The sequence below is a fragment of the Poecilia mexicana genome, unplaced genomic scaffold (assembly GCF_051168715.1).
Source record: "Poecilia mexicana isolate PSO_F unplaced genomic scaffold, ASM5116871v1 scaffold_6, whole genome shotgun sequence".
Lineage (NCBI taxonomy): Eukaryota > Metazoa > Chordata > Actinopteri > Cyprinodontiformes > Poeciliidae > Poecilia > Poecilia mexicana.
In genome coordinates this window covers 8,280,322-8,299,136 of record NW_028263375.1, presented here as the reverse complement: position 1 = coordinate 8,299,136, position 18,815 = coordinate 8,280,322, and the positions used below count along the sequence as shown (strand labels likewise).

The window sequence follows — 18,815 nt, the reverse complement described above, 5'->3', positions numbered from 1 at the left end:
TGGGTCACATTTGAAAAAGAATCCGACCTGTGCTGTTCACACTGCCATGAAAACATCGGATACAGGTCGCATTACGTCAAAAAAATTGGAATTGAGTCACTTCAGGCTGCAGTGTGAACGCACCCTAATTAAAAGACATCCTTCTGCATATGTATTAATTAGTTTTATTTTGTAATCAGGTTGCTGCGTGTTGGAGACTTCTGCCCAGGTCCCTCTTGCAAATGAGATCTGGATCTCAATGGGGTTCACCTGGTTAAATAAATAAAGTTTAAAAAAGGCATACTTTATTATCCTAAAATTTACACTGCGATGTAATTTAAAACATAATGAACTTAATAATTTAAAGTAGTGTTAAGTAAATTTTCAAAAAAATCTATTTTGAGCATATATTTTAAAATATACACAAAATATATTTTAAATATACTTGAGCAAGTGTATATTTACACTTTATTATACTTAAAGTGTACTTTCACAAATGTAAGTATGTTTGAAATGTACTAAAGTATACTTTTCTTCACCTGGGTCACAATTCATCAATACATATTCTACATATTGTTTCCTTCCACATCCCTCATATTTATCTTTTTATCTTCCCAATTAAATATATGATAATATATATTATTTATTCTCATATGTTTCAAGATTTTTAATTAATATTGACTTTTGTTTTTGTTCCATTCTCATCTTCATCTCGTTTTTTTGCCATGTTTCCAGTTCTTCACTTTTATTAATATTTTATTTGCCCTCTGCTTTCCTAAAAGGAACCTTAACAAATTACATTGTGATCACATACAATTACTACATATTGTGATGCTATTCTGATTTTCCATATTGTAGTTTTGCATTTGCTGTAAACTGTCCCTTCCTTGTGTCCAGCTGAAGGTGGTGGAGGTGGTTGGTGCCTGGTTCCCTTCAGGACTCAGTAAATATTCAGAAGTTCTTGAGGTGATTTATTTGCTTTATCCGTTTTGTTTTAGTTTAGGAACCAGTTTCCCTGTTCAGACCATCCTCCTCGCTGTCAGGCTTTAACATTCCCACTTCCTTTTCCAGAGTTGTTTCTGGTCTTAAATGTCTTTACAAAGAAAATAAAAAACTAGAAATAAATGTAACTTTTTAAATCGTGAAACCACGTCTCTGTTATTGGTGCTGATGGTCTTCAGTGCAATTCCCATTGTGGTGTTTATGACACTTTTTGGTTGCTCTGCTCAGTGAAACGTGAATTTAAAGAGCAAATCACCAAACAAATCTTTTACCTTCAGCTGGCACAACAATTAGAAACGGAAAAATGTGTGAATACAATAAAAGGAGTGAGACTGTATTTTAAGCTCTCTATTTATTAACATGTTAAAACATGGATAAAATATTAATAAACTTGTTTACACACAATCTGAATGAATTATATGGCAGAGTATGCAATCAATCATGTGATTATAAAATCCAGTTGAGTCAAACTCATTTTATAATATAATTCAAATAAATTACATTACAGTTAAATTCAGTTCATTTCACATCGACTGGTAAAAATGTCATTCAAAGGAAGAAAGTTTTAGTTTTCATCCGTCCCTCATCCTCAGGATGAATGTAGTGCAGAGGTCAGAAACAGAATAAATCTTCATCAGAACCCAGATAAGTTTATACAGAAAAAAATATAGAATCAATGCTACATAAATATTTTATAAATTAAGGAGGGAGTAAAGAGTTGAGGCTGTTGTATCTCTTTTAGTGGCTTCATTTCGAAGAGACTCAGCTAAATATATAAAGTTTGAGTCAGCTGTACAAGATAATATGTTGTAAGTCATCTTCAGACATTCACACATTCATGCTCTGATATTCAGGATGTTAATGTGGGATTCAGCATGTTGCCCTAAACACAGCTAACATTTTAATCATGATTTAATAAGCTGCAGCCAAAACATCAGACTCATCCAGGTTTTCTCCTTCACTGCTACTGCAGCCCCAACCAAAGCCTCAGGATCTGCCCAACTTCGACGCCACCAAATGCTCCAAGAATCACTCCACCAAACGTTGCTGAAGCACCCAACCAAGCACCCTGGATCAACAAGTTGTTTCTCTCTGCCTGCCTTCCTGCATCTCCAGGATTATTACCAGGATTTTCTCTTTCTCTGCGCAGTCGTTCTGCTTCTTCTTCCTTGGCTCTTTGTGCCTCTTCAAACATCTCATTGGTGTAGAAACTTCCTCCATTTTCTCCATTTCGTTGAACCATCCTGTTGATCTTCTTCACCAATCCCCTGACTTGACCAGGATCCTCAACTGTGTTGTCAAAGACATGATATTTATCTTCAAATTCCTGGAAGATGGAGCACTGACTGATGATCTGTTTTAGAGGCTGGGATGTTTCTAACAGATTTTCCATCGTCATGTTTTCTTCTCTCAGCTCGTCTCCATGGGAAAACAGGACCATGGTGAATCTGGCTGCTTCTTCTCCAAACATTCTCTTAATTATTTCCACTATTTTTTCATCTTCTTCAGTGAATCTGGTAGGTTGGAGAACAATCAGAAACACATGAGGACCAGGAGCCGCCATGCTGATGCATCTAGTGATCTCTTCCACAACCTCTTCATTACCTTTACCTGTCTCAAACAGACCTGGAGTGTCAATAACAGCCAGATTTAAGCCACCAGAACTATTAGTTTTCTTCTGACAGGTTGTTGTCACAGAGGAAAGAGAGAGCTTAGACTGAAACAATTTTCTCCCTAACATGGTGTTTCCTGCTGCACTTTTTCCAGCTCCAGTTTTCCCCAGAAGAACGATCCTGAGGTCTGCATCCTGTCCAGCTGTTGGAGAATAAGAAAACAATAGACTGAAAACATTTTTTCAGATATAAGTGGAAACTAAAAATGGGTTTAGTGAGACCAAATGTTTCATGGCTAGATTTATTCATCTGGAAAATAATTTAGGTAGATTACAGAACTAAATAACTAAGAAAAAGTTAAATCCTATGCCGATTGTCATTTCTTATGGAAATTTGTTTTAGCAAATATTTTGTAAATAAATAGTCTTATAACTGTTATGTTCCGTGTTTCTGTATGTTTGTTTTTGAGTTTTCTGTGTTCAGTTCTGTTTTCCTGTGAGTTTCTGTCCTGTCCTCCCCGTTGATTGCTCCCCAGGTGTGTCTCGTTCCCTTGATTACCCCGTGTGTATTTAAACCCACTTGTTGTCTGTGTTCCTCGTCGGATCCTTGTCTAAGTTCGTCGTGTGTTTTGTCGTAGTCAGTGTCTAAGTCACGTCTTGTTTTCGCTCCAGTAGAACTGTGAAGTCCTGGATAGCGTTAGCTCTCGTTTCAGTCCTGTGTATTTGGCTGTGTGCCTGTCTTTCTGCCGTGCTGCCTGTTTTTGGACTGTGAGCTTCATCATTAAATTCATTATCTTCACCATACCTGGGTTCTCTGCGTCTCTCCTCACCACCACCAACCACACTTCATGACAATAACCACTGAAGTGTTGTATCATTTGGAAAACCAAAACAATAAATGCACCAAACATTGAAAATGTTCACATACCAGCTGAGCTACCTCACGGTTTTTGTATATTAATCATTTAATATCCTTTAACAAACTTAGTCTGTACATCATTCAATCAGATGAAGCTTTAATGTTTGGGTGAAAAAAACATTAAAGCTCAGTACTTTAACCTCGACTTCCATCAACTCCTGAGCTGACATATGGGCGTAAAATCCATAAACATCATCTAAGCGTCTATTTTTAAACTCAGTTGACTGATGATGATAAAGCTTGTTTAGTGAGCGTGGGGATCTATTTTCTGCTGTCTGATGCTTAGTTGCTTCCTTGGATTGTTGTCGAAAATTAGACTTTATTTTCCACCAACTTACCTGGCAAAATAAAATAAAAGTAACAAGACATTATATTCCACAATCTTACAGATTATTTTTTCCACAGGCCTCCCTAGCTCTTCCCTGAGTCTGAGATCTCGTATTTCTTTTTCATGTTTCTATTATTGGAATGGAAACATCACAACAGATGTCTTCTGCTGGTTATCAGATCTTAGGTCATGTAGAGGAACTGATAGAATGCTACTTCTCTGTTAACTCAGGTCAGCAGGTAGGAAACATGGACCTGAAGTACGACTTGCTCAAAATATTTTGCCTATCTTCTTTGCCTGGCTGTCTTTATCTGACAGCAAAAAATATAGAGGAGCATTTGGCCCGGACCTGTAAATTGATATGAGGTTCAAAGTTGTTGTTTTTTTTGTTTTTTTTTACATCAGTTGATTGGGGGGGAAAAACATTGTCCACAGATGCATAAATACTGAATTTGGGCCAGATGAGGCACAAAAACAGAATTATAATTTCATTTTCAGGCAGATTTCTCTAGGACCGGGCCTGATCACACCAAAAGCAGGTTGTTTTGTTTATCTTTCAAACAAAAAAAAGCTCATGATCCCAGCCTGACCCTGAGCTGGCATATGGGCATAGAACACAACAGATCTGAATGCTGGACCAAAGGACTTTTAAATAATGTCAGACTTTATTTAAGGCTCTTTGGTTCTAGAGTTCAAAGAACCAAAGAGCCTTTGAAGTTGACAAAAAGTCACTGAAATATCTAAACATTTAAAAAATTTAAGACTAGTTTTTAAAAATATTTTCTCAAAGGTAAAAAAAAACAAAAACCTTCATGGCATAGAAAACAATTGTTGTCTTTACAAACAAGCAGAAAACAGCCTCTGTTATCGCTGTTACTTGTTAAATGTTCGAGTTAGAAGGTATTTACATTAAGAAAAATACTTTTTAGTATTTTTTTTATATTTAATGAATATCAAATGGTTAAAACGCTGTTTCTGTACAAACTCTTAAAGATTCATTATTTAAATGTTTTTCTGGAAAATAATGTTTCCCCATGGACATTATAATGAATGAAACTTCTTACCAAGTCGGTCGTAGCTGTTGTTGGCCATTTCTTGCAGGTGGTTGATTTGTGATGTTTTGCTGTTGATGACTTGGTCGTGAATAATTTTACTTTTTAATTCCTGCTGTTTTATAGTCTGAGTCCAAACTCCTCCCTCTGAATCCGACTGCAGTCACAGTCAGAACCAGACAGGGCGCTTTAAGTGGAAAGTGATGAAGGAATGTGACAGCTAAAAGTTTCAACAAACACAGATAGACCAGCTCATATGATAGAAAGTTATATTTAATTTAGCAAAATTAGTTTATAATGAGGTTTTCATCATTTCAATAAAATATTTTACTTGTCTATTAAAGTGTCTGCTGTTTTCAAAATGTTTCGTTCACCTATTGTAACTGTACTTCCTCTGGTTTTTGCTGCTGCCTGCTTTAAGGCAACTGAGAAATAATGTTGCAGGGATAGTAACTCCAATATGACGACACAGACACGACTTTTTCACAACGTTTAGCCTTGGTTTATTTAACACCATGAAAACTACAGAAGCTTTAAGCCCTTTACTGACTTATAAAAACACTGTTCTGGTGAACTGCTAGGTAACCACTCCCCTCTGCTGCACCTTTCTGCAGATCCTCTCTGCTTGTTAGTGAGGAGAACCAGGTGGACTCAATCTCCTAGCAATCAGAGTGCAGCTACTTTTGGTGTGACTGACCTGTCACTCCTGTTTGAGAGCATGAGACGCAAACAGTGCTGGTAGCCTGTAAATTCAGAACTGTGTAAACGTTCCTACAAACTGTGAAAGACGGCCGGTAAGCCTCGCAATGCTGTTGCTCATTGCTGAATTTCATTGGGGCAGCAAATGAACTCTGATTGATTGTTGTATCAAATTGTTTAATCTTATTAAAGTCAAGCTAGTAAGTTAAAAAGAAAAAAGGAAAAAAAAATACACTTGGTGTTTATTGGTTAAAGTAGAAAGAAAAAAAAAATGTTGGTCAGAATGTTTGTGAAAATATTTAACAAAATGTTGATAAAAATGCTAATTTATTTATTGCTGTTGAATTTTACTATAAAAAATTTATTATACTTTTGAAATAACTGGTTTAAAGGGATAGAAATCTGATTATTCACAATGTATTTATTTTGTTAATTTCAGAATGTAATAGATGTGTTTCTGTTTCTTTTTAGGTTTTTCACCTGTGTCCTATGGGCTATGTGCTATGTGGACCATCATACAAAAAATAAAGATGAGTCAACTAAATTAAAGACTCTGAGTAAAATCCAGTTCAAACTTCACAGAGGAAACTATCCCTTTCAAGTGGGGAATCGCACAGCAAATCAAACCTTAAAAACTTGACAAACACGCTTGATCAAGGCGTTACCTCGGCTGTAACAATCTCTGCCACTTCAGAGATTGTAGGCAAATATGTTCACAGTGTTGTGCCCTTTAAAGTTAACATATAAAATAATTAGAACAACACAGGTAACAAATTTACCAAATATTACAACATAATAATTACAAAATACCATTTATAGCTGGCAAACTGACCAAGCTGCTGCAGATATATCTCTGTTCACGTTTCTCATCTTTCTTATTTTCATACAAAAACCTTGTGATTATAGCGATGCAACAAAAATAGTCCTTTTGTGGCAAAATAAATGCAAAATAAAACATATTTTCAAAACGTGATAAAAAACAAATTAAAACCAAAATATTTTAACTGTCAAAAACAAATTTTTTAATGTAAGAATCCTTTCAGTGATACAAGGGTGGCAAAAAGAAAATGTGTTTTTGTTAATTTACAAAATAAATATGTTTTTTCATTCATGTAACCAAACAGTTACTTTAAATTTTCTTTTAAGCATTTTTAAAATGTGACTACTGAGAATATCTTTGTGATCCCTAAAAATATCCAGTCAGAGCCAGGAGGAAAGTCCTGTCAGTCAAGTTTGTGTACTCGCTGCTCAATATGCTAATGGCGGAGAAACAACCTATAGTCCCACGAAAACTTTTTATACGCCATAATCAATGGCAATGCTAACTACCCTTAGCATCCACGAAAGGATCTATTGTGGTGAACCAGATATAGTTTAGTAAAGAACAAGGGGGATGGTCTGAATAGCACATACACTAGGATGATTGACCGTGCCAAGTCCCTTCTCCTGGTTCTGACTGAGTGGTGTATTTCTGCAGAGGAGATAGATTTTTTCAAAGCTTATCAGTCTTATACTGTCACAACATGATGATAATTTCAACATAAATGTAAAATATATGTATATATCTTTTATAAAAGTTACATACTGCAGCTTTAATAACAGAATATATTGCTCTAAGCCAAAACAGGTGCATGAACCAGTTTCATTTTCATTTCCTAAAAGTTTGCATCTGATTTACCAGCTGATTTTCCTGACTGGCTTCTCATTCAAAGAGACTTTCCATCACATGACCATAACATTCTACTTCCTTCAGCTCCTTACAAAATACATCTTAAATGTCAATCACTGTCATTAAATAAAGAAAGAACGTTGTTAAAAAAAACATTCCTACGGTATTATTCTGGCATTTGGTCAATTAAAATAATTTATCTTACCTAAAACTGCCAGAAACGGTTCAGAAAGTCTTTCAAACAGCTCAGCCAGACAGCAGAAGCTGCTGTTATGCAGGGAAACGCTCCGGCAGTCTTGGTTTTTCAAGATAAAGTAAAATTTAACATTTCATGATACTTAAATTAATTTCAGACTCTGATTATGGCTGATACAAATGCACAAATATTGATAATGCATACCTCATGTGCAGCACATTATGAAGTTTTTTATAATAAAAACTTTTCATCTGGATACTGACAAAGAGATTGATGTTGACTAGAAAGTCCATAAAGTTCAGATGGGTTGGTTTTGACTTCCCTTCAGTCCAGATGTGGAAAAACTTAATTTGTGAAGTTATTGTATTAGAAAGACTGAGAAATTATCTGAATCGAAAATGCTTTTAAAAATGGGAGCAAGTTCTGGATTATCTCAAAATTAAAAGACTCAGGATGATGAATATCTTTAAAATGCATCTTTCACATTAAAAGCATATTGAAGCCTTTGTATTGTAACAGCTCTGAAATTCACATTTTCAGTGCAAACATGACCCAGATTCTATCTACATGGGTTACTTTGTTCCAGTAATTACAGTAATTTATGGACATGCCTCCTGTTTTATCTCCCATCTGTGCTGTATAAGTTTTGTCCTGTTGTTGTTATTGTCCCTTTTCCCTAAATATTCAAAATATCTAATAAACATAATGTAAAAAAAAATAATTCTATAAATGTGGAGGTTTTATTTTGTCTTGGCGGTGCTTCACCATCATTTACCACCATCACCAATAACCAGTACAGACATTAATATTATATTGGACCATCTCTAACCATTTCCCCTCTCACTCCAGCGGCAGCAGCTCTCCTATCATCTCCAACATGTTGGAGCTGTTAGGAGCTCCGCCTGCAGCAGCTCCGCCTGCAGCAGCTCCGCCTGCAGCAGCTCCGCCTGCAGCAGGGTCCATAGCAGCACGTATAAATGAGTTCTCTCTCTCTGCCTGTTTTCTTCCATCTTTAAAAAATGTCCTCGGACTTTCTCTGTGCAGTCGATCCATTTCTTCTTGCTTGGCTTTCTGTGCCTCTCTGAACATCTCATTGCTGTAGTAACTTCCTCCATTTTGCTCAACCATTTTGTTGATCTTTTTTAGAAGTTCGCTGACTTGAGTTCTATCTGCAGCTTCGTTGTCAAAAACATGATATTTATCTTCAAATTTCTCCAAGATGGAGCACCGGCTGATGAAGCGTTTTAGAGGCTGGTGTTGCTCTAGCAGGTTTTCCATTGTCATGTTTTCCTCTTTCAGCACATCTCCATAGGTAAACAGGACCATGGTGTATCTGGCTGCTTCCTCTCCAAACAATCTCTGAATTATTTCCACAGTTTTACTTTCCTCTGGTGTGAATCTGGTCGGTTGGAGAACAATCAGGAAGACGTGAGGACCAGGAGCCGCCATGCTGATGCATCTAGCGATCTGTTTAGGACAGACCAGATGCTCCAGGTTTGACCCAAACAGATCTGGAGTGTCAACAACATCCAGATTGAAACCACAGCGGTAACTGCTTTCCCTCTGACAGACTTGTGTCACAGAGGAAAGAGAGACTCTAGACTGAAACAATCTTCGTCCTAATACGGTGTTTCCTGCTGCACTTTTTCCGACTCCAGTTCTTCCAAGAAGAACGATCCTGAAGTCTGGATCCATTTTAGCTATTGGAGAATAAGAAAACAATGATAAACTGAAATCAATTTATTTTTCCAGATAGAAGTGGAAACTAAAAATGGGTTTGATGAAGTAAATTACAGAATGGTGTGTTTCACAGATTTATTGATTTGGTGAAAAAATTTGGTACATTACAGAATTACATAACTTGACAAAAAACATAGTTTATAAACTTTGCTGATTGCCACTTTATTTTTAATTAAAGTGGTAATAAAATAATTGCATAAAGGGGAATCATACCATCAATATAAGTGGCTATGAAGAGTTTGTTTTAGGCCATCACATTCTTTATTTCCAGGGTTGAGAGTCGTTAGCGTTAACATCCGTTTATCGTTATCTAGATCTGATCAGAATATCGTAATATTGATTTTGAGCCATATCAAACAGCCTTACCTTGAGGAGCATCTCTTTTTGCACCTTCAGGATAAAAGCCCAGATTTTCTCTGAACGGTCGTTTCACTTCTTCTTGCTTGGCTCTCAGAGACTCTTCAAACATTTCTTTGGTGTAGAAACTTCCCCCATTTCGCTGAACCATTCTGTTGATCTTCTCCAGCAGTTCGCTGACTTGAGCAGGATCCTCATCTTCTTTGTCAAAAACATATTTATCTTCAAATTTCTTCAAGACAGAGCACTGACTGATGATGCGTTTTAGAGGTTTGTGTATTTCTAACATGTCTTCTATGTTAATGTTTGCCTCTCTCAGTTCGTCTCCGTGGGTAAACAAGACCATGGTGTGTCTGGCTGCTTGTTTGCCAAATGTTTTCTTAATTATTTCCACTGTTTTTTCGTCTTCTGGTGTGAAGCTGGTTGGTTGGAGAACAAGCAGGAACACATGAGGACCAGGAGCCGCCAGGCTGATGCATTTAGCGATCTCCATCACAATATCTTTATTACTTTTTACAGTCCTAAACAGTCCTGGAGTATCAATCACAGTCAGATTTAGACCAGCATGAACATTGGTTTTCTTCTCACAGAACAATGTCGCTGAGGAAAGCCAAGGATGAACTTTGTTCCCTAAAATGGTTTTTGCTGCTGCACTTTTTCCAACTCCAGTTCTTCCAAGAAGAACGATCCTGAGATTTGAATCCTTTTCAGCTGTTGGAGAATTAGAAAACAATTTGAGCATTTTTATTCAGACAGATGTCAGTTACAAAAGGATATTTGATTTATTAATCTAAAAGAAAATTTGATAGATTGCGAAGTTGTAAAACACAACAAATAAGTACTAAGAAAAAGTTCTACATTTCAGCTAATACACGTTAATATTTAACATACAACAAATACCTAAAATCAACCAGATTATTATCTTGTTTACCTCCGTTTTCTTTAAGAAAACCTTTTTCTAACTCTGTACTTTGGTTAAGTCCATTCCTGGTCATTCAGCCTCGTCCCTACTGGGATCAGGAGGGGTTTTTGGTTTAATAATTTCAAAATCTTTATTTTTATATCTTGAGATTATTCTTTTGTTGACTGGAATAGATTATTGGTCCCAGTGAAGTGATGTGCACCAAACCAAATCATAAAGTCTGCTGTCGGTTCAGACCCAAGGACTTTCCTGGTGTGAACACACCACAGATAAAGACTAAAAACCCAGTTGATTCTCTTCATTTAATAATAACCAGGATATTGATTAATTCTAGTCTGGATTAAAACTTTTCAGTGCTTGTCTATAATTTCCCTCTGTCACATAATTTTATGTTTATCTTTTTATCATGAAAAATAATTTTAATTTTCTTGTTGCTGAAATGGCCTGTAAAAATAAACTTGACTTTTAAGACAGTTATTTCAATAAATGCTTATTTAAGCTTAGTATTTATTTTTTCTTAGGCTTTTTATCATCATTTAGCACTTACATGACTGATAAAGAACAATAAAAATAAACAAGTAAATGCTAAACTCAAATCAGGATTTATTTTATTTAAGCAACAATTCAATTCAAAGTATCTTTTTCTGGTGTAACTGCCATGTCCTTGAACTCTTGTTCAGTTTCATGTGAGGAAAAAAGAAAAAAAAACTATTTACTTACCAAAAACAGTGGAAGTTGGTGATAAATCCATTGAAGATCCAGAAAACTCCAGCTTACAACTTTTCAACATGTTTAAAAATTTGCAGGAGTTCGTTATGATGCAATGGAAAACCTGAGCTTCAACAGGCTGAACAGGTTCGCTACATGTGCTGTCATGTGGCTGACTGTTTTTTAATATTTGATTAATCTGAGATCCCTTTTTGATGACCACACAGTGAGTTCAAATAATGAATTTAACTACATTTTATTTAATCCCAGGCGTTACTCTTCTTTAAACAGCCCATCAAAACTTTTTGTGGCTCCTGATTGGTTCTTATAACTTTTAATCTGGTTACCGTTGCTGTGGTTTTATTGATGTCTGAACCTGAAAGCTGTAATTTCCTTTTGCTTTGAGCTACTCAGAGTTGCCTTGTTGGTGATGCTGTTCCTGAACCTGAAAACTCAGAGTATCACACAGATGTTCATGCAGAGTAATTCCCATCTATCACTGTGCATGAAACGGAGCCCTGGTGTCAAACAAGGCAGGAAAACATAAACGCCTTCAGACAAAACATTAAAATGTGGAAACACTCATTAGATGGTTCATTAATTCAACAATCTCTAAACATTCACCACTGGCGTTAATAGGTTGTTTTTAGTCTAATGTCACTAACGTTCATACTAGTCGGGAGACAAAAATAATGTAACATACTTTATTATTTCACGGTCTGCAACACAACACTGTTAGTAAATAAATTAACTTAAATTAAGACAAGCTGTCGCTGAGGTTTAATCCAAGAAATAAAAACAACTTGGTGAAAACGGAGGAGGTTTGATGCCAAAAGTGAAAGTGAAACTTGTGTGAAAATCCTGCTTCTTCTTTCTGTAATGGCGGATCGCCAGGAGAATATAGGTGAATACCGCCACCTGCTGTACATGACTGCGTAACAGCATTTACCTACGCATTAAAATCAGTTTTTTAATTTTGTCATGAAGATAAATATTGCTTCCTTTATTATATAAATTTCCTCTTTATTTACTTTAGTTTCAAATATTAATATCTATTTTATTCATTGTCTTGTTTTAGATGTGGTTTTACATTATTTTTCTGGTGGGTGCTGCAGATATGTTGTTTGGAAAAGTTACTGCCAATTTATTCTGATTAGTTATCAGATGTTTTCCTTTCTCACTTTCTCACACCTCATCTTCAGCAATCGCTGCAATCTCCGTGTTCCAATGAGAAGCAAAAGATTTACTTTTACATGTAGAACGTATTTTTCTTTTATAGTTTTTCCGAATGTGATTATTTAAAGGTGATTATTTAAATCTTATTTCTGCTTCTTTCCTTTTGGCACATCTGTTCTGCTTTTGTTCTTACAATGGGTTTTCACTTCTCTTTTCTGCCTTTGCTCACTACCTTGGCCACTTTTCTCATGGCATATATAGAAGAATTTCATCTTATTTTGACAACTTTCCACTTCATCCTACATTGCTTGTATACAAGATACTTTCACTCTTCTGTTTGTAACATATCCTGATCCTTGAACCAAAAGAATCGATCCACCCATTTCCAGTGGGCGACCATGGCCACAGAAACAGAATCACTTCAGTCCATGCTGAAGGTTAACTCTGGAACCAACTAACAAAGCCACATCAACTGCAAAAAGCAGGATGAAACCTTCAGATTTTGTGCATTAACACAACAAATAATGGTGACAAACAGCAGACATAGTACAGAGCAATGACATCGATTTTCTGTGCTGTTTTAGAAATTTACTCTGCAGTATGAGAAATCAGTCAAGTTCATTTGTACAGCACATTTCAGCAACAACACAGTTCAAAGTGCTTTTACATCATGAAAACATCATAAACACATCACATAGTCCACTATTGTGAAAACCAGTGACAGGTATTACAATCGATCATCAATACACATCAAATATGCAGGTCAATGTTCCGGTTCAAAACCAACTCTAAACAGGTGGGATTTTAGTCTTGAAGGAACTTCGGCTGTTTTGCAGCTTTCTGGAAGCTTGTTCCAGATCTATGGTGCATAGAAGCTGAAGGCTGCTTCTCCATGTTTGGTTCTGGTTCTGGGGATGCAGAGCAGACCAGAACCTGAGGGTCTGGAAGGTTGCTATGACAACAGCAGATCTTTAATGTATTGTTGCTAAACCATTCAGGATTTTAAAGTCTATTCGCTGAGCTGCAGGGAGCCAGAGGAAGGACTGTAGAAATGGGTGATGTTCTCCAACTTCCTGGTTTTAGTTAGAACTAAAGATAAACACATGGATGAGTTTCTCTAGATCTCAGAGACATTAATCCTCTAATCCTGGATATGTTCTTCAGGTGATAGAAGGCCAACTTTGTAACTGTCTTTATGTGGCTCTGAATGTTCAGGTCAGAGTCCATCACTACTCCCAGATTTCAGGCCTGATCGCTGGTTTCCAGCTGTAACAACTGAAGCTGTGTGTTAACCAGATCAGTCCTCTTTGGGTCCAAACATAATAACTTCAGTTATTATTCACTTCCTCTGCTGCAGTAGCAATGGAGAAAGTGAATTTTATCCATGGGAGCCTTTCAGTCTGTGTTGGCCACATTTCCGATATTTAATTAACAGTAACAACCATCTGTTTGGCTTGGCACTTTTCGCTTTGCAGTGGAGGATGGTTGTTTACAATGCAGGAAATTTCTGGAAAGCTTCATAATTTAGAACTTGCACATTATATACACCCTGGCCAAATGTTAGCAAATGGGTAAAGTTCAAAACTTCAACAGAGTCCAAGCTTCTAGCAAACAATTATTTATTAAAAAGGCACAGAATCCAGACTCTCTGATTGAAGCAAATAGCCTTTGAACATGTAGTTTGATTTTTATTATGTTTCTTTTTACAAATTTCTGCAGCTGAACTGATTTGGTGGAAATTGGTCTAGAAGAGTTGCTTGCCAAGCAACCCATCTAACTAATAGATACATGTAGTGAACTATTATATGTGTGCTGTGTTTCTCAAAGCTTTAGTTTATTACGTTCCATCATGGTTTTCTATTTGAAAGCATCCTGCATAGTTCTGACAGTGACTGCATTGGCAGACAGATTGGCAGACAGATTCAAAGGGAGGAGCCAAGAACCCAGACCATACAACAGAACTGATGCAAACATTATTTGCTGCCAAGAAATCAACAACTATGTATCATCACAAATCAACAGCCTGCAGGGACACATTGGAAATGACCAGTTATCGTCCAGCTGGTAAGAAGAGTTTATGATTTATAGTTTATTATAGGCGGTAAACCTTATCAGAAAAAAATTAAAATAATGAACCTCAAGTAGGTTCATTATTTCAGTTGTTTTTATACTGAAATATAAAACATTATACCTTTTATCCTTTTTAGTGTAAAATACCTTCTAGTCCTAACTTTTTAATCTTTAATAATTTTCAGATGACTTCCCTTTAAACTTTCTTTTTTTGCACAAGTGAAAGAATAAAAAGTCTTCCTTGGAGTTGTTTTCTGTTTGCAGAGGCAGCAACTATTTTCGATTTTACCAAAGTCTTTATATTGCAGCTCTAACGAAACATCAACACTGATTTGGAAAGCATTATAAATTTTAAATGAATAGAATTTAAGGATTCTCAGATCCTTAAAGATTTAACACCTCTATCTAAAATGTGCAAACTTTTAATTATTAATATAATTTATGCTTTGATTTTTTTTAAAAATCAAACCAATCCAGGACAAAACACAGCTTGCACAGTTAAACTTAAAACTAACAGGATCATGTGTCTGTCAGCCAAAACAAAACCAAATGAAATGAAGGGTGAAGGTTTCCTGTCTTGTGCTCCGCATGTCCCTCTTCTGCTACAGCTCCATTTCCATTTCTGCTTCTTGTTCTGCTTTTCCCTGCAGGTTGGTGGCTCTGCCTCAATCCCCTCCTGTACTCTCACCGGTGGTTCAGCCACTTCCTGCCTGTGTAAACTTCCTTGTTTTTCCTTATATTTCATTTTTTGCTTGGCATCTCAGTTTGGCAGAATAAAAGGCAGTGTTAGATTTTTAGTATTTTAATTCATGTAAAGAGAGCTCTGATTTCTTTGTGTAGCAATGACAATACCCAAACACTAAGAACCCTTCCACAATTCCTAAATTGCAGGAAGTTGCAATCAGTCTTTACCTTATTCGGAGTTGTTTTCTCTTTTCTGCTTGAACTCACTTTGAAAAGGTCCTTAAGTCTTTGCAAGTCAGAAACCAGTTAAGACCAGTTTGGTCACAAATACTGATCCACGTGAGACTGTGCTGCCTGCCTAGGCGGAGCCTAGACAGATTGAGTTAAAAGAAAGTTTAAGTCTCTGTGCGGGGCTTCCCTGAGACAAGGAGGACAGCACATGATTTGTGAGTAATTGTTAGCAGAAGGCCCGGAGTGAAGATTGTTCTTTATTTTTTCTCTCCCTTAAGTTCATATTAACATGCTAAAGCTAAGCATTGATGGAAATGTTATCCTTTAGAGCAGGAATCCTCAAATCCAGCCTGTGAGTCCTGCAACTTTTAGAGGTGTCCCTGGTTAAACACACCTCAGTCCCATTGCTGAATTACCTCCTCAATGCAGTGAAGTTCTCCAAAGTGCTGCTAACTGCCTCATTATTTGACTCAGGTGTTGTGAGGCAAAGCCACATATAGCATCTGCAGGACACCGGTTATAGTCAAAGGGACCGACTGAACATCTTGGCCTGAGTAGGTGATAAAAATACATGGCCACTAATTTACCAGAGCTCTAACCAATGAACGTATTTTAGATTTGTTTCTGTTCCAGAACACCTGATTCAAATGGTTGCATGATCTCCTCTGCATCCCGTCAAGTGCTGCAGAAGCCTGTTAATCCCCTCCTATACTCTTGTCAACATGGTTCTGGTTCTGCTCTGCATCCAGAACCAGAACCAGAACCAAACATGGAGAAGCAGCATTCAGCTTCTATGCACCACAAATCTGGAACAAACTTCCAGAAAACTGCAAAACAGCCAAAACACTGAGTTTCTTTAAATCTAGACTAAAAATCCACCTGTTGCTTTTGAAACATTATAAATTAAACATCAACAATCTGATGTGTAACATGGCACCTGACAAAATGTAGTTACTCACTGAGTGTTCTATGACTTTGTATTTTTGTATTATTTTGATGCAAAGCACTTTGAAATGCCTTGTTGCTGAAATGTGCTGCTATACAAATAAACCTAACTTTCTCTGCCCAGACACATTATCTTATTAGAACAGTTCTTATGAATCAGTGAGTTGTGGGTTTGATTAGCAAAGAAGCCAAACTAAAAAGGTGTCAGCAGCTGCTAGGATGAAGCGTCTGGGAAATGATTCCTATCAGACAGCCGTAAACTTCAGGCATCCAGAACTACGGTTCTTATCTAAAGGAAGATGGAGTGGAAACCATCAGTGTGATCAGACACAGTGTCCCTTCTTGAGGAAGCTAAAACTCTCTCAACATTATTTTTTGCAGGAGCTCAGATAAGCTTGGTGCAAGCTTACTTATATTACTGAAAGTATAGCAACTCATCTGTATGAAAATACTGAGGTTGATCAACTGTATAACTTGTTCTAAGTCCATAAAACTATTAATCTAATACAAAAATATTTCTGTAGACATTAGCTGAAAATTGAAACATCTAAATTCTCCTCTCAATCTCTACATCTAAAAAGAAACATATAATTCTGGCCTCATTAGACATATTTTAAGTTACTTTGAAGTTATCTGAATTAAATTTCTCCCTCTTCATTGTTGTCTTCTAATTCTCCAACAGCTAAAAAGGATACTGAGCTCAGGATTGTTCTTGTTGGGAAAACCGGAGTCGGAAAAAGTGCAGCAGGAAACACCATGTTAGGAGGAAGATTTTTTAATTCTTGTCTCTCTTTTTCCTCTGTGACATCAGTCTGTGAGAAGAAAATCAATGATTTTGATGGTTTAAATCTGGCTGTTATTGATACTCCAGGGCTGTTTGACACAGATAAAAGTAATAAAGAGATTATGGAAGAAATCGCTAAAGGCATCTGCCTGGCGGCTCCTGGTCCTCATGTGTTCCTGATTGTGCTCCAACCGACCAGATTCACCACAGAAGAAGAAAGAAGCTTGAGAATTATCCAGAAAATTTTTGGCAATGAAGCAGCCAATTACACTATGATCCTGTTTACCCACGGAGACGAAGTAAAACGGGAAAATATTACAATAGGAAACATGTTACTAAGACACAGACCTCTAAAGCACTTCATCAGTCAGTGCTCCATCTTCCAGACCTTTGAAGATAAATATCATGTCTTTGACAACACAGTTGAGGATCCTGTTCAAGTCAGGGGTCTGGTGCAGAAGATCAAAAGACTGGTTAAGGAAAATGGAGGACGTTTCTACACCAACGAAATGTTTGAAGAGGCACAGAGAGCCAAGCAAGAAGAAGCAGAACGACTAATCAGAGAAAATCCAGAAATTGATCCTGAAGATGCAAACAGGCAGGCAGAGAGAGACAACTCGTTTATGCGTGTTGCTCTGGGGGCTGCGGCTGCTGGAGCTGCTACTGGAGCTGGTGTTGGAGCTGCTATTGGAGTTTTAGGAGGACCGATAGGAGTTGCTGTTGGAGCCGGTATTGGAGTTAATCTGGGAGCAATTGTTGGAGCTGCAGCAGCAGTGCAAAAGATGGGATGTTCTACACAGTGATAATATGTGTGATGTTCTGGCTGCAGCTTAGTAAACTATGATGTTACATGAATAACAAATTATTTACCAGTATAAGCAGATATTTATCTAATTAGTTAAAGGCATAACTGAGGATGGATTAACTGTCAATCAGTTGAACAGCTGTCAATGATTAATATTTACAATCATAACCTGACTGATTACATAATGTAATGTAAGCTAAGTTTATGGTCATTTGTCTATGTTAATTAACATTTTTGATTTTGGACATAATAGTAAACAGCATAAACAATTGTGTAATTAATACATTGTTTAAATGGAGCATAACCATTATGACAGCAAAGCCATTATTAAAAAATCTGATTTCAGAATAAAGACACTTTTACTCACAAATCAGTTTGTTTGCCATCACATTCAGATGAAACTGGACAACATAAGTTGATAACTGAAGTGAAATAAGGGAAGTTTCAGGTCCAGCAGCAGAACATTGAGAATGTCAGAAAACTGGAAACGTGATTTTAATCAGCAGGTGTTTCACATGAAACTGTCCCTGCTACACTAAGAGCTGAAGGATCAGGTTCAAAAGGCTGCAAAACAGCGCCACCCTGTGGAGCCTTAGAGATGTATGATATGATATGTATGTATGATAAAGCAATGTACATGTGTACAGGCCCGGTACACAAAAAAACATATGTTTGTTGTCACACGCTACTGGATTTTGCACACCAAAATCGGTGGTGCAAAATCAGAAATATGGTCACAAAAGCTTTCAGTGGCTGAGCAAAGTGAGAGTTCATCTATTAAATTGACTCAATGAATACATAAAAGAAAATTTGATATTTTAATTAATTTTCTTGTGATTTTTCTGATTTTTCTATAATTTTTGTTCAGGAAGAGTGAGCCATTGCTGATACAGGTTAATTTTCTAAACTACAGAAAAGTAATTATTAGGGATGCACA

At 36.7% G+C, this 18,815-nt stretch overlaps 3 protein-coding genes across 3 annotated transcripts; 1 reads left to right on the top strand and 2 right to left on the bottom strand.

Annotated features, from left to right (window-relative positions):
- Positions 1 to 1,318: 1,318 nt before the first annotated feature.
- LOC106913204 (GTPase IMAP family member 9-like) lies at positions 1,319 to 4,994 on the bottom strand. Its single transcript, XM_014979932.2, has 2 exons — positions 4,905 to 4,994; positions 1,319 to 2,796 (listed from the first exon to the last, which is right to left on the bottom strand). The coding sequence occupies exons 1-2, from the start codon at positions 4,930 to 4,932 to the stop codon at positions 1,946 to 1,948; spliced, it is 879 nt and encodes a 292-aa protein (XP_014835418.2). The 5' UTR covers positions 4,933 to 4,994; the 3' UTR covers positions 1,319 to 1,945.
- Positions 4,995 to 8,177: 3,183 nt separating this feature from the next.
- On the bottom strand, positions 8,178 to 12,055 carry LOC106904505 (GTPase IMAP family member 8-like). Its single transcript, XM_014968867.2, has 3 exons — positions 11,196 to 12,055; positions 9,563 to 10,264; positions 8,178 to 9,156 (listed from the first exon to the last, which is right to left on the bottom strand). Exons 1-3 carry the CDS (start codon positions 11,263 to 11,265, stop codon positions 8,297 to 8,299), a joined length of 1,632 nt encoding a protein of 543 aa, XP_014824353.2. The 5' UTR covers positions 11,266 to 12,055; the 3' UTR covers positions 8,178 to 8,296.
- Positions 12,056 to 14,338: 2,283 nt separating this feature from the next.
- On the top strand, positions 14,339 to 18,248 carry LOC106904506 (GTPase IMAP family member 9-like). The gene is made up of 2 exons (XM_014968868.2): positions 14,339 to 14,423; positions 16,972 to 18,248. Exons 1-2 carry the CDS (start codon positions 14,360 to 14,362, stop codon positions 17,874 to 17,876), a joined length of 969 nt encoding a protein of 322 aa, XP_014824354.2. The 5' UTR covers positions 14,339 to 14,359; the 3' UTR covers positions 17,877 to 18,248.
- The last annotated feature ends 567 nt before the right edge of the window (positions 18,249 to 18,815 follow it).

Coding starts and splice junctions, on each gene's coding strand:
- LOC106913204 (XM_014979932.2), bottom strand. CDS start 4,932: ATGGCCAACAACAGCTACGACCGACTTG. Junction 2,797..4,904: donor CAACAGCTACGACCGACTTG/GTAAGAAGTTTC, acceptor ATTCTCCAACAG/CTGGACAGGATGCAGACCTC.
- LOC106904506 (XM_014968868.2), top strand. CDS start 14,360: ATGTATCATCACAAATCAACAGCCTGCAGGGACACATTGGAAATGACC. Junction 14,424..16,971: donor GACCAGTTATCGTCCAGCTG/GTAAGAAGAGTT, acceptor ATTCTCCAACAG/CTAAAAAGGATACTGAGCTC.
- LOC106904505 (XM_014968867.2), bottom strand. CDS start 11,265: ATGTTGAAAAGTTGTAAGCTGGAGTTTTCTGGATCTTCAATGGATTTA. Junction 10,265..11,195: donor ACCAACTTCCACTGTTTTTG/GTAAGTAAATAG, acceptor ATTCTCCAACAG/CTGAAAAGGATTCAAATCTC. Junction 9,157..9,562: donor AAAAAGAGATGCTCCTCAAG/GTAAGGCTGTTT, acceptor ATTCTCCAATAG/CTAAAATGGATCCAGACTTC.